The 16,656-nt window shown below is 35.1% G+C and overlaps 1 protein-coding gene across 1 annotated transcript; it reads left to right on the forward strand.

Annotated features, from left to right (window-relative positions):
- Positions 1-8,581: 8,581 nt before the first annotated feature.
- On the forward strand, positions 8,582-15,719 carry LOC138900199 (uncharacterized). The gene is made up of 4 exons (XM_070186913.1): positions 8,582-9,136; positions 9,273-9,449; positions 9,543-9,956; positions 15,330-15,719. Exons 1-4 carry the CDS (start codon positions 8,582-8,584, stop codon positions 15,717-15,719), a joined length of 1,536 nt encoding a protein of 511 aa, XP_070043014.1.
- Positions 15,720-16,656: the final 937 nt, after the last annotated feature.

Consider the following 16,656-nt stretch of genomic DNA (forward strand, 5'->3'; position numbering starts at 1 on the left):
AAGACGGTTAAGGGTTGATTGTGTGACTTATATTTGTCTAGGTATACACCAAAGATCGACGGTTCAAAGATATCAAATCTACCGATTGACCGAGTATATCCGACATAAGTTCACTATGGAAAGTTCAAAGGAAAACCTACTTATCCAGATGCGATTAATCCTTGCTTGCAAATCACACAGTTTTTTCATGCATACTTCCGTGATATAGCCATTCCCCATTCATGTGGGGGATTATTGAGGTTTTTGTTATTTAAGATGAAATAGTCTTAAAATGAGGGTGAATGGAAAATGGAGGAAAAAATAAAATTTTTGAGTAAAATTTTAAGTTTTTCCCTCTTGACAATGAGACATTGTCCCATATTGAAAGAGGAAAAGATTTTTGGTGGATATATATATAATTGCTCTTCTTGTAGCTCTTAAAGAGTTAAGAAGAAAGCAAGCCTCGCGCCGTCGTCGTCGTCGCTCGCTCTGCTCGGCTCAGCTTCGGCTTCGGCTTCGAATTCGGATTCAGATTCGGATTTGGATTTGGATTTAGTCAAATGATCGATTGATTGATTAATTTTTTGGACCAAATTTATTTGTTAATAGTAAATATTAATATAAGATTATCCGCATTTGTAACGAATATGTTCCAATCCGTGTATTGACCACCAACTGTAATAGCAGCCGCCTAATGCTCTTCCCACCATGGCCAAGTGCTTGCTCCACAAACAAGCTAGTGCATGCTCCACCATGGAGGGTGGAGGGTCATTCATCTTCAAAGCTGACTGCTATAAATATGTGCAGCAGCTGTTGAAGAAAGATACACCAAACTGAAAATGCTCAACTTTGGCTATACATTGCACTCCTTCCTCTCAGCATTTCCATACGATTTTCTGAGTTTCTACTCCTTTGTTCTGTATTGTTTTAATTTCAAACAAAGCAACTGTAAGTGTGATTTGCTACCGAACTTTGTGTTCGCTGAAACACTGGGGTTTGAAGTACCGCTATACCAGTGTGTGATTCGTTCTATTCTGGGAGGAAATAATCCATAACCTTGGGTACTAGGAGGGGATTAAATTCCTTAAGGAAACACTGTGAATTCAGTGGGCTCGAATTAATTACTGTTTCATTATGATAACTTATATTTTTCAGAATTATTATTTACAAATTCCCGCCTCCGGGCGGGGGTTCCCCGCGGGGCTATTACACGTATTCCCCCCGGGGGTATACAGCAATATTGGCGGTACTAACAACAAGAAATCATTGGTACAATGCGATCATAATGTTCAGAATATACCTGAGGTTTAAATATTGAATCTGGCCTCCATTGTTATCCAAGTGAAGGCTTGCATAAGACACTGTACATGTCCTAACACTAATTAAAGTATGGTCCTCCATTCTTTCTCGCCTTTTTCATCTCTCCCATCATTTTCAAAAGTTTACCAAGAAAAAGTTCAAGTTACATATATTTTTTGTGTAATTAAGGAATTCAATTTTTACATTATCATGTTATTTTCACTTGTGTAAAGATTCATTATACTGACGATGTTATAATTTTTATACGACTAACTTAGAACTCTCTTACAAGGCACAATGTAAACTACTGAGTCATCTAAATCTTCCAATCATATAGTGTAAGATCTTATACGAGACAATCTCATTATAAAAGATCAACTCCATCCATGCAAAAAACAAAAAGGCAGAGAGTTTGGATAAAAATAGTTAAAATATATAAACTTGTCGTGAGTTTCGGTGTGATACTTTAAATTTTTAAAACACATTGACTTAAAAATGTTTGAAAAAATCTTAGTCAAAGAAAAGTTTCTTTACTCTTATTTTCCATTCTTTTGACTCTTAAATAGTAGTAATAAAATTGTCATATAAAGTAGGAGAGAAAGAATACTTCACCTATATGGAGTACAAAATTTTTCTTTTAAAAGTTAAATCATATATAATTATAGGTATCGTAGAGTCATATTATTTGACTCATACTTAATTGTAAAGTCATGCTTTGGCAAGGAATTTCGGATGAAGCTTTCTTTACCTTTATCTTCTTTCTTATATGGAGGTAAAATAAAAGCTTGGGACATGAGATTAAAAATACCAAAGTTATAGTGAAAGACTACCAAGAATATGAAAAATCATAATAGTACTTATAGATGAAAAATGGAGCGGGATATATTGATCATTGTTTGTTAGTCGTCAAGGTGTTATCATCCCTTCCCGTAAAATATAACAGATGTATTATAAGATGATGAGTTCAATAGCACAGAATATTGAGTAATGAGGTAATTTCAGTTAGTTAAATTCAGCTCCTTCAGTTACTTCTACTACTCATGATTAAACGACATTATTTGTTTCGCCTTTAAAATAAAATATAGTCTAAAGTGTTAACTATCAGCATATTACACTATGCATTCATTTTAGCTCTTTTCATATTTTTGAGAAAATATACTTGTGTATAGGTTACTGACACTACAATCACTATTCATTAAAATGGGTCATTGGGTAGTGATTAAATGGGTCTAAAAAGTGGGTAATTAGTGAATTGAATTCTTTAATAATTAGTGTATACAATTTGTGTTTAAAACTGTTTATTATTTGGAAAAAAATGTGGCCGGGTTTATACTTTTCGTTATAAAAAGGTAGAGTTTAGTTTACTATTTCCTAGTTACTATCCATGAAAGTTATGTGACGCCCGCAAAGAAAGGTGAACCGCTGACAACGGGACAAGCAGGATTGGCAAGTTTCTAGAATTTAGGCTGCTAAGTATCAGAAGAAAGGGTACACAGTATATATTACTTAGGCGAATCCCATATCGAAATGAGAGGAAAAAGTAAAGAGCTTTATAAGACACATGGTACACATACTTTTGGGCTCGATGATGGCGTAGCCCACAAGACAAATTTGTGAGGTCTATCAGGTCAAAGCGAACAATACATATCATGGATCCGATCGTGATAACATGATATTTGAGCCTCATGACTCTCCCTCAATACGATGGTGGGCAAATCTCAGCGAGGACAATGAGTCCCCAGAGGGATGAATGTTGTCACGACCCAAAATTTCGCCACAGGCGTCGTGATGTCACTTAGTCTCTAAGACTAAGTAAGCCGATTATAATTACAATTCAAGCCAATTTATTTTTATATATATAAACCAACAGCGAAAATAATTACAAATATAATAACCTCCCAAGACTGGTAATACTGAGTCAGGAACTCTAACTAAATACATGGAATGATCTCAAGGATTGAATACTCAATACTGTTCGAATAATAATTAACAGTACAATAAAATAGAAAGACTCCAAGGAACTGCGACGACCAAGCCGCTCTATCTTGAATCCTTACGATCATACTTTAACTCTGTCCGAGTCCGATATCTCCAACACCTGGCTCTGCACAAAGATGTGCAGAAGTATAGTATGAGTACACCACAGTCGGTACCCAGTAACTATCAAGACTAACCTCAGTAGAGTAGTGACGAGGTACAGTCAAGACACTCACTAGTCTAATAACCTGTGCAATATAGCATACAAAAATAATAGAAAGCAAATAGCAGTGATAGCAATACCAATCAACTAGTGATTTAAACAGCAAGGCAGCAAGAACACCATAAATATTGCTCAAACGAATAATAAACACAAGTACAACCAGTTAATCAGGTCCTTCAAAATATACATCTTCTATCTATAAGTTTTTCAAATAAAAATCTTTAGAATGTAATCCGTACAATTAAGTTTATCCCGAATATACTTCATTCAAATAAATATCTTACGAATATAATTCTTTCAAATAAATATCTTTCAAATATAATTCTTTCGAGTAAATATCTTTCGAATATAATTCTTTCAAGTAAATACCTTTCGAATATAATTCTTTCAAGTAAAGTCACTATGTGACACCTTATTTAAATTTCCTGGTGTGAGAAATATATTAAACATATCACGTCAAGTGGCACGGCAATACCTTCGTGCACTTGTCTCATTCTCACCCAATATACATATGTAGATCAAATCAATTGGCACGGCAATACCCTTCATGCATTTTATCTCTTTCTCACCGAGCATACATATAACAATACCAACTAGGGGGGAGAAATACCAATAACAATAAAAGAAATAAAGTGGGAGGCACATAGGAAGCAACAATGACTACAAGTCACATAGAAAACATAGGTGCACAATAACATCCCATGATAAAGGCATGAATGTATACAAAATGAAAAGATATCACAATATAATGTATGTCTCTTGTCCTCGCCTGCACGGAAATACCCTTCGTTCCATGAACATATGATAATATAAAAATAATGGCACGACATCACCCTTCGTGCTTTTACTCTCATCCTCACGTGATAATATAATTGTAATGGCACGGCATCACCCTTCGTGCTTTACACTCTCAAATGACATGGCATCACCCTTCGTGCTTTACACTCTCAAATGGTACGGTATCACCCTTCGTGCTTTACACTCTCCCTCACATGATAATGTATATGAAATGGCACGACATCACCCTTCGTGCTTTACACTCTTCCTTACCAAGCACATATATATCATTAACAAGTAAGGTAGAAATCATAAATAACATCAAGGAAAGTGTTTAGACGACAACACAATATAACAATTCATATCACAATTTGCCCACCGACCACAACCAACTCCAAAGATACAATAAAAATCAATTAATTTCACAGAAAATAGTCCAAGTCTCCACACAACGTATATAAAACCTCAAAAATAACAAAAGAGATGGAAAAGTAACTAATCATAGTATAACACCTTCTTTAATCCAAATTTTTGATAAATATATAAACGCCTCTTTTTAAGCTTATTTAATTAATTATTTGCAAATGAAAAAATTCATAATGAAATTAAATTCCAAGAAATATCAAATCATCAAACTCACGGAATTCACATAAATATACAAGTAATAATCACATCAAATTGTCATATAAAAATAAATTCAACAAATGCAAATTGAGGAATGGCAAATAGATGATTTAATAAATGCTAAACGGTTATCCAATTTACTTTACAATATGCCTAAAACTTTAACCCAATATATTTTGCACATATAAGCCCAAGTACGTACTCGTCACCTCGCTTACACGGCTTTTCACATTTCACAAATGGCACATAAGACTCGATGCCTAAGGGGTAATTTCCCCACTCAAGGTTAGGCAAGATACTTACTTTTTTTGAATTTAGGTCGATATTCCAAAATAGTCTTGTTGCTTGAATTGACCTCCGGACAACTCAAATCTATCCAAATTAATTGTATAACTTCATTAAAATTCATCGAAAATAATTTCAGATAATAAAATACCAACTTAAAATTTTATTCTAAAAAGATAGCGCGGGGCCAGCCCCTCGAAACCCGACAAAATTTTTACGAAATCCGAACACCTATTTCGATACAAGTTCAACCATACTAAAATTATCAAATTATGATAACAGATCGCCCTTCAAATCATAAATTAAAGTCTAGAGGATTTCTACCATTTTAAAACCAGTTCACTAATTTAGTGATAAAAACAACAATAGATTCATGTAATTTAATCAAAATCAAGTTAGGAATTCTTACCCCCAATGTTTTTCTTTAAAAACTCTCGAAAAATCGCATCACCCGAGCTTCCTTGGTCCAAAATTAGAAGAATGAGACGAATTTGGACTTTATTCTGTTGCTCAGGGGTTTGTTCTTCGCGTTCGTGACACTCCCCTCGCGTTCGCGATGAACAAATTCTTCAATAGCCATTTTCAAACTCTTCTCAGACAGTCTCTAGTATAATGGTCATAACGTTTTGTACAAATCTCCAAATGATTAATGGTTTGACTTTATTAAAACTAGACTCCAAGAACTATAACTTTAATTTGTTTCTCATCTCCTAATTCCTTATAGATTGCTAGATATAAGCTTCCAAAGTCAGCCCTGTGCAACAGAGATTTTTAAACTCTTCCCAAATAGTCTATAGTATATCCATCATAACTTTTCGTACACAACTCCAAATGACAAACGTTTTACCTTTCTGAAAACTAGACACAAAGGCTACAACTTTTATTTTTGGATCATCTCCAAATTCCTTATAGATTGCGAGATTTGAGCCTCCGAAATCAGACGACGGACAATAAAATTTCCTTATTCGCGAACGCGAGAACCTCTTCATGAACGCGAGAACCTCTTCGCGAATGCGAAGAACAAAGTCCCAACAGCAAAATCCTTCTTCGCGAATACGATAGGCTCCACGCGAATGCGAAGAACAATACCAGAACCAGCCACCCGCAACATCAAAACACCCAAACTTGGTCCGAAACTACCCCGAATCAAACCCGAGGCCCCCGGGACCCCGTCCAATCGTACCAACCAGTGCCAATACATAATACGAACCGGCTCGAGGCCTCAAATCAAACCAAACAACATCAAAACCACGAATCATACCCCAATTCAAGCCTAATGAAACTAAGAAATTCCAACTTCTACATTCGATCCCGAAACCTATCAAATCAAGTCCGATTGACCTCAAATTTTGCACACAAGTCATAAATGGCATAACGGAGCTATTCTAATTTCCAGAATTGAATTTCGATCCCGATATCAAAAAGTCAACTCCCCGATCAAACTTCTAAACTTAACTTCCTATTTTCTTCATTTCAAGCCCAATCAGTTACGGACTTCCAAATAAATATCCGGACACACTCTTAAGTGCAAAATCACCATACGAAACTATTGACAACATCAAAATTCCATTCCGGAATCGTTTGCTCAAAAGTCAAACTCCGGTCAAACATTAGAAATTCAAGCTTTATAAAATTAGACCTTTTATTTCATTTTAGTTTTTCAAAACCTAACGGAAAACGTGCCTACGCACCTCGGAATAACTTCAAATTTTGTACATAAGTCATAAATATTGTTACGAAGCTGATCGAACTCTCGAAATCTAAATCGGGACCCGGTATCAATAAAAATCTAATTATGGCCAAATTTAAGAATTCTTTAAATCTTTAAATTTCTAGTTTCCGTCAAATGACGATAATTCCAGCTAGGGACTTCCAAATTTGATTTCGGGAATACGCCCAAGTCCCAAATCACGATACGGACCCACCGAAACCGTCCAAATACTGATTCAGATCTGTTTGCTCAAGACATTGACCGAAGTCAACTCAAATGAGTTTTAAAGGCAAAATTTCACATTTTCTTTATTTTTTCACATAAAATTTTCCGAAAAAAGATATGGATTGCGCACGCAAATCGAAAAAGGCTGAATGGAGCTATTCGAGGTCTCTTAATACATCAATGAATGTTAAAATTAAAAATGACCTATCGGATCATCACAAATGCGATGATGATGTAAACCATATAATAAATCTGTGAGATCGGTTGGGTCAAAGCGGATAATACATACAATTGATTGGGTCGTGATAATTTACCCTACGCTTAAAGTATGAAAATTTGTTACACTATCATATTTACTAAAAGGCAATACTTAGTTGTCTGACAAATAAGGCAAGTAACCATCATTTTCTGCTACATCATTATTTATCCATAATTATTTTATTTGTCTTGTAATTGTTTTTTTAGTCTTTACTAATTAATTTTTATACTCAGCATCATCCCGCCGCTAGCTCCAACCAACGCTTACTTACTTATAAGCAAAAAAACGTTTTCTAATAAGAAAACCCTTTGAATAAACGACGTTTCTGTGATAGAAAAATTTACATGCAACAACATTTCTAATTTCATGTATCCAGTTAAGGTTAAATTGAACTAATAGCGAAAATTAAAATTTCATCATAGTACTACCGGTGGATATAAGTTAAATGTATTTTCCGATGCCCTCTTTATTCAAGTATTTAGTTTTCCAAACATAGTCAAACGTGAGATTTACTCAAGATATATGGCCTTAGAAATTGCAAGTTTCAAATGAGAGAGAAAAATCGTATGGAAATGAATGGCTACAGCGTGTGCACTTAATTCAATTTGTTTTTTAGGATTTTACCAACTTTAGCTTCGAAAGTTTATGTATCAAGAGAAAAAAAGAAGACTAATAAATTGCTCTTAGGAACTTGACTAGTAATTATACTGACATCTAAAGACGATTCTTCTATATGTAAAACATTGTTTCGTTAAATAAAACTGAAAAAGAATTTCAATGCACATAACACTAGTATGGCCGTTAACCCAAAAACTTGACTTTCTTGACATTCTAGTGCTACAATATATTTTTGAGTAAAGTAATCAGTTTAACTGAAAATTGACTAAATTCCACTTGTTTATACTATGAGTATCAGTATACGGATAACAAGAGGTTATATCTCCAATTTAGTTGTTACAACTTCATTGTATAACCCAAAATGGTGTAGCGACCAATCTCATCAAAGGCATTTTTCACTTTTTGCCTCCTCTTCCCATTATTCACGAGTATAAAATATCATGAATTGGCTAGTTTTGTGCGGACTGATATAGCCTACCGCACGACATTCAAAAAATAGAATAGAAAAAGAAAGTAGTATAACTTAGTGGCATGTATATCCTAACCCATGATAATTCTACTTATCAACTATAGTAATCTATTCTACGTTGTTATGAAACTAGATATGACAAAGACATTTGACAGAGTAGACTGGAAGTATCTATGTCAAGTGTTGAGGCAGTTTGGTTTTTCAGAACTCTGGATAAACATGATTTGGAGGTTATTGGCTAACAACTGGTATTCTATAAATATCAATGGTGGCAGGCATGGGTTCTTCAAATCTGGAAGAGGCATTAAGCAGCGAGATCCTCTTTCCCCTTCACTATTGATTATTGGAGCAGAACTTTTGGCCAGATTAATGGAGCAGCTAAAGGAGTGTGGTTTCATTCCATACTCAGTTGACAAGAATTGTCCCATTATCACACATTTAAGTTATGCGGATGACACTATTCTCTTTTCTTCAGGGGATCCCTTGTCCCTCATTGCTATGATGAATAAGTTGTCAACTTATAAAAAATGTTCAGGTCAATTAGTTAACAAGAGCAAATCTTGCTTCTTAGTTGCACCTAGTACATCTCAGTCTGTGATTGATGATATCCAACAAGTTACTGGTTTCAACCATTCTAAATTTTCTTTTTCATATCTAGGGTGTCTTATTTATGTTGGAAGAAAGAAAGTGGTATATTTTGGGGATCTTGTTGACAAATTCTCCAAAAGGCTACAGGGCTGGCAAGGAAAAATGCTATCTTTTGGTGGCAGAGCAGTTTTAATCAAAGTTGTGCTCTTTACCTCTCCATGTTTTATCTGTGACTCAGATACCAAAAACTACCATTTCACAGATTGAAAAACTTATAGCTAATTTCTTTTGGAGTGAACTGGAGGGTAAAAGAAAGTTCCAATGGATTTCCTGGAAAAAACTTTATTTTCCTACAGATGAATGTGGTGCAGGGTTCAGATCTCTTCATGATGCTGGGAATGCTTTAAGTGCTAAAGTTTGGTGGAACTTTAGAACAAAGGATACATTGTGGAGACGATTTTTAGAAGGAAATTACTGCCCAAGGTCTCACCCTGTTTCCAAAAAATAGGTTGCAGGACAATCTCATACTTGGAAGAGAATTTTGGGGGTCAGAAAAGAATGTGAACAGTTTATTGTCTGGAAAATTGTTGCTGGAGATCTATCCTTTTGGTGGGACAATTGGGTGGGACTAGGCCCCCTAGCTCAATTCTTTCCTCATTCCTATAAATTCAAGAAAGTTAGAGTGGCTGAATTTATGGAGGATAGAACATGGAATTTGGCCAAACTACACGATCATCTTCCTGATCATCTAGTGTCAAAAATTCAAGGGATCACAATTCATGAAGAGTCAAACGACTTTCCAGTTTGGACACCTGACAAGCAAGGGCTTTTTTCTTGTAAATCAGCGTGGAAAACTTTGAGGAGGACCAAGAATGTCACTCTTTCTGCAACCAAAATATGGCATCACAAAGTTCCTTTCAAAGTTTTCTTTTTATGCTCAGATTATTATCCTATAAATTGCCTACTGATGATGTTTTGCTAAGGTTTAAAATCATTGGACCTTCTAAATGTCTTTGTTGTATGAATGGACATACAGAGAGTATTGATCATTTATTCAATAATGGGGACCTAGCCATTGCAATTTGGAAATTTTTCTTTGGAACTTGTGGGGTTAGCTTAAATCAAAGAAGCATTAGATCAACTCTGATGAAGTAGTGGCTCATGAAACCAAAAAATAAGGTACACTCTTTTTCTACTCCAATGCTTGCCTTCTGTCACGACCCGAAATTCTCACCTTCGGACCGTGATGGCGCCTAATATTTCACTTGCTAGGCAAGCCAACGTTAGAATAATATTAACCAATTTTTAAATAATTTTTAAATTTATTAATAACAAAGAACGATTGCGGAAGTAAAGTCTGAAAGATATTGAATAATTCATAAAAACAACGGTGTCTAAATACCATCCCAGAATTTAGTGTCACAAGTGCACGAGCTTCTAGAATAATACATATAAGAGCCCGAATAAAATAAAGTTGTCTGGAAATAAACACACAGCTAAAATAAAGTAGACAGGGACTTCAGAACTGCAGCAGTTATACCTCAAGTCTCCTCTGAGTAGCTGAAATCCGAGCAAGTATATGGTACACCGCTGGGACCAACTCCAAAATCTACACAAGAAGTGCAGAGTGTAGTATCAGTACAACCGACCACATGTACTGGTAAGTGCTGAGCCTAATCTCGACGAAGTAGTGACGAGGCTAGGGCGGGTCACTTACATTACTTGTACGCAATATTAGTACACAACAACAATAATAAAAATAAATCAGGTAACTCCTTTACAATAATTGAAGCCAATTCAACAATCATAACCAATTATTATTTCCATCAATTCTGTTGCAGCGTGCAACCCGCTTTCACAATACATTCACATTCAATTCTGTTGCAGCGTGCAACCCGCTCTCACAATATATTCATTTTTAATCCTCTCATATAATTATTTTTAATCAAGTATATATATTGACTTTTAAATATGTCTATTGCGGCGTGCAATCCGATCCCCCAAAAATTGACTTTTAATAAGTCTGTTGCGGCGTGCAACCCGATCCTCTAATATGGACTTTTTAATAAGTCTGTTGTGGCATGCAACCCGATCCTCCAATATATCCATTTCAATCAATTCTGTTGCGGCGTGCAACCCGATCCTCCAATATATCTATTTACCAATTCTTATAGAAGAAATTTCCCCAATAAATGCAACAATTAATATAAAATTTTAAGACAACAAGTATACAATAATTATGATTTAATTATGAAACAAACAATGACAAATAAAAAATTATTATGGAAATCGGGGAGAAAATAAGCAGTTTAATATTTAATATGCTAAAAGTCAAATAATAATTAAGACACATAATTCAAATAGCATGTAACAATTAATGCACGAATTCAAGAATTAATATTTGACAAAGAATATGAGAGAAATAATTATTATAATAATTAATTCATGATTTAAAATGATTTATGATTTTTCAAGTAATTATGCAAACAATTAATTTGACGACGTATAGATACTCGTCACCTCGCCTATACGTCGTTCACATGCATTTCACATAACAAATAGTTTAAGGGTTCTATTCCCTCAAGTCAAGGTTAACCATGACACTTACCTCGCGTTGCAAATTCCAATCAATTACTCGACCACGGCTTTTCCTTTTAAATTTTTCTCCAAAAGCTTCAAATCTATTCACAAACAATTCGATATACTTAATACGAATCATAAGAATTAATCCCATATGAATTTAATAATTTTCCGGATAAAAATTTGAAATTCATTAAAATATTCGACAATGGGACCCACGTCTCAAATATCGAAAAAAATTACGAAATCCGAACACCCGTTCCGATATGAGTCCAACCATTCAAAAATTATCAATTTCCGATGTCAAATGGACCATCAAATCGTAAATTTTCGTTTTTGGAAAATTTTATAAAAATCTGATTTTTCTTCCATAAATTCACGGATTCATGATATAAATGAGTATGAAATCATGAAATATAATCAATATAGGATAAGGAACACTTACCCCAATATTTTTTCGTGAAAATCGCCCAAGAATCGCCGTACCCGAGCTCAAAAATGAAAAAGAGTTGAAAATGAGTCGAAACCCCATTTCAAGAACTTACGTTCTGTTTCTGGGATTTTTACTCATCGCGATCGCGAAAATTCGTTCGCGATCGCGTAGAACAACTTTTGCCCAGGTTCATTTTACTATTCGCGATCGCGGGAATGGCTTCGCGATCGCGAAGCACATTTTGGCGGCCCAGACTTTTAACTCTACGCGATCGCGTAAATGCTCATGCGATCGCAGAGTACATTTTTCGAGCCTTACGCGATCGCGTACATACTTGTGCGATTGCGTAGCACAATTGACGTGCCTAGCCTCTGCCTTCCTTCCTTCCTTCTACGCGATCGCAGTTGGTCCCTTGCGTTCGCAGTGCACTGGGAGTTTACCTTCCGCGATCGCGTTCCTATCTTCGCGAACACGAAAGGTAAAACTCACTACTTACAATTTCCTCTTCGCGATCGCAGGAATGGCTTCGCGATCGCGAAGCACAATGCACCAGATGACAGCAGAAGCTTAAAAACTAGATTTTCTAAGTTCAAAATCATCCCGTAGCCTATCCGAAACTCACCCGAGCCTTCGGGGCTCCAAACCAAACATGCACACAAGTCCTAAAATATCATACGAACTTGCTCGCGTGATCAAATCGCCAAAATAACACCTAGAACTACGAATCGGACACTAAATCAAAGAAATTTTTCAAGAAAACTTTAAAACTTATATTTTTACAACCAGACATCCGAATCACGTCAAATCAACCCCGATTCTCATCAAATTCGGCAGACATGTCATAAATATTATAGTGGACCTATACCGGGCTCCGAAATCAAAATACGGACCCGAGGCCAATAAATCCAACATCAGTAATTTCTTAAAAATCATTAAGCTTTCAAGCTTTTAATTTTTCATCAAAATTCTATATCTCGGGCTAGGGACCTCGAAATTCAATTCCGGGCATACGCCCAAGTCCCAAATCACGATACGGACTTACGAAAATTGTCAAAACACTGATCCGGGTCCATCTGCTCAAAATGTTGACCAAAGTCAACCCAGTTGAGTTTTAAAACTCTATTTTATATTTTAATCCATTTTCCATATAAAACTTTCCGGAAAATTGTACGGACTATGCACGCAAGTTGAGGAATGATAAATGATATTTTTCGAGGTCTTAGAACACAGAATTACTTACTAAATTTAAAGATGACATTTTGGGTCATCACCCCTTCAGTCATGTGCTGGGAGTTGTGGAAAGCAAGGTGTAGCTCCAAATATGAGTATAGTCGATGTAACCGAGGAAGAATTATAAATCAAGTTATCTACTTAATGAAATTAATGATTTCTTCCTAATTTCCTTCACTTGTATTGGATGAGCAATGGCATGTTGCATGTGATCAAGTTGAAAAACTAAAGCCTAAGCTTGATATCCAGTGTTTGAAATGGATCAAACCCGATCCTCTGATGTATAAATTAAACACGGATGCGTGCAGTAAAGGCAACCCAGGCAGAGCAGGAGGTGGTGGTATTCTGAGAGATGATAAGGGTCAGCTAGTCATGGCATATGCAAATTATTTTGGGGTATGTTCCAACAATATGGCAGAGGCTCAAGCAGTGCTTATGGGAGTTCAATGGAGTATTAACATGGGTTACTTGAATGTTATAGTTGAATCTGACTCTCTATTCATTATTAGAATGATTAACGGGACACATGCTATACCATGGCAAGTCAAACATATCATCAGGAAGATTTTAGAGCTAAAAGTGCAAGGTAATTTTGTTTTCTAGCATTGTTACAGGGAAGTGAACTGTATAGCTGATTTTTTTAGCTAACTTTGGAGAGCACGCAATGCAAAGTTCATTCTTCACATATGATTTAACTCTCCCTTTGAAGGCTAAAAACTATTTGAAGAATGACATAAACGGCATACCAGTCCTTCGGATCAAGGCGCAAAGAAGAAACTACACTTTTGATTATGGGTAGTTACAATAATATATTTTTACGATTTTTAACCAACTTTTACCTAGAGTACAAAGTTCATAGTGTAAAGGAGGAGAGTTCCTTTACTTTGTTGTATTGTGAACACTTATGTACAAGAATGTTTAAAAACATTCTTCATTTTGTATTGAAGGCTAGGGTCTACATCCTCCTTCATGTACTCTTTTTATGTTATAATCCACAGGTCGGGGTGTCTGCCTAAACCCCCCCCCCCCCCCCCACCACCACCACCACAATGGTGGCTTTTGTTATTAAAAAAAAAGATCTTTATGATCCGATTTCTTAAAATTTAGCTAGATTCATATTTAATACTTTGATAACTAATTAAGAGTAGTTAGTTAAAATAAGGCAACAAATTAAAAATGAGACATAATAAAGCAACAAATTTTATAGTAAGTAGTTGTTAGGCCACATTACAACCATATATGAATTATAAGTGGAAGTTAGGCCAAAATACTATATATAGTACGTCTAATAGATGGATTTATCACTACAATTGAACAAAAAAAGGTTTAGAACTATAGTAGTGTCTAAAACCATAATGCAGGTTTATGTTTACCAAAACCCCAGATTTGGTTACCAACTTGAAAAACCCAGTCGCAGACCTGGTTTTGTCAATTCTTCTTTTGCACCAAAATTCATTCAAATCAACTTCTTTTGCACAACCTATCATAATTGGAACGTGAATCTAAGGCTACCACCAGACCCTGCAATGGTAGTAAAAAGCCCAAAAATCTCAACCAGTATGACCCTGGAAACCCATGATTTTGCTAACAAAGAAGAGACACGTGAAACCATTTTCAAGGTGCTAAAGATTTTTTATAAATTTTCCCTTTGGTTCAAAATGTATATACTCCGATCCCTATGATTTCATTTTATGTAGCACTATTTACTTATTAGTCCCTTTCATAAAGAATGCTATTTTTAAAATTTACAAATAATTTAATTTGAAATTCACGTTTTACAAGTAATATGTTTTTATAGCTATAGAAATCTCTCAGTATATTTTACACAAGTGTCAAAATTAATTCTGTTTTTCTTTCTTAATATAACTTTTTGCCTAATCAAACTATACCAGATACTAATAATACATAGATTTAGGGATAGTTAAGTCTAGTAATCTTTATACCTTATGACTCTTGTATAAATTATAGTACGTCACTACACAAAGGAAGGGAGGGATTTCAAAAAATGAAATATCGTGATTATATAATTAGCTAATATGTTCATATTTGCAGGTGCTAAAGAATTGGCATGCCTCAGATATTAACTGCAAAAAGATCTTCGATGAACTGAATGCGATGGCACAAAATTCTAGGGATTGCTTGGTGTTGGTCGATGGTCGACCTGTACTGCAATTAACTGTTAAAGTTATATTGCTTTATCGATACGCTCTGATGAAAAATAATAGCAATGGCGTTATCATATCAACTAATTCTAGTGAAGGGAATTGCTTGCTTTGCAAAAATGAGCTCGTTGGTAATTTGAAAGTTACAAGGATGTCATGTTCTCATATGTTTCATATCAATTGCATTAGAACGTGGCTTATGGAAAATAATGGTTGCCCATCTTGTTTTGCCAATGTTGATGGTCTAGCTGATTCCATGATATCCAGCATGCAATTTTAAAGTTTGGTGTATTAAACCTAGATTTTAGTAGTATTCATTGGAAGAACTACCGAATTGCTGAATAAAACTGAAAAAGTTAATTTGATATCCTTTTCTGGATTTATGTTTTCTTTTTATGTTATCCTTTTCTGGATTTATGTTCTTTTATGTTATCCTTTCCTGGATTATTATGTACTAGACTTTAAGGGACAAATTTCACCCTAGAAATGTCCCGAGTTGTATTGTGATCAGTAATATAGTAAAAGTTACTACTCTTTTGTAGCCAAAAAAAGAAGTGTTTCTTCTGCTTTTACGTAGTTTCGTGTTTATTAATTTCCAATTATAACTTTGTTATATTGTCGATCCAATTTCCACGGGCGGTTTCTTGGATAGAATTGGTCTTTCACATTTTGAACTTTATTTGGGTCATACCATTGTTTTAATCTTTAATTTAGATTTAGATAAACGAATGCTAGAAGAAAAGAAAAACTGAATATTTACACAGAGAAATAAATTTGTGTTTATACAAGTCATTAAGGTTTAAACACACACACAAAAAAAAAAAAAAAAATCCGTAATGTGGCTATCAACATGTAGTAAATAGTGGTGTGGAGACATGCGCAATGCTCAAAAGAAAGCTGAAATTTATCCTTGAATGCGACTAAGGTCTTGCCGAAAAATAAAAAGATAAATTACTGTACTTTGCTGCATTCTGATTTATGTGTTATGCTTTCGAAGGTAAAGGTTATCAACAATTATTCCTTCGCTTCTTCAATAACTCTATGATTGTCATCTATATATTACTTAGTAGCAGAGGCAGACGCACATGAAGAGTTGATGGGTCACCGGCACCCGGAAATTTCTATGACTTCCTAGGTGAATCTCATATCGAAAAAATACGGGAGACATGCTGGGTATATAAGTAAACAAACCTTAGACCCTAGTGACACATTTTTAA

The sequence above is a fragment of the Nicotiana tomentosiformis genome, chromosome 10, assembly GCF_000390325.3.
Source record: "Nicotiana tomentosiformis chromosome 10, ASM39032v3, whole genome shotgun sequence".
Classification (NCBI taxonomy): domain Eukaryota; kingdom Viridiplantae; phylum Streptophyta; class Magnoliopsida; order Solanales; family Solanaceae; genus Nicotiana; species Nicotiana tomentosiformis.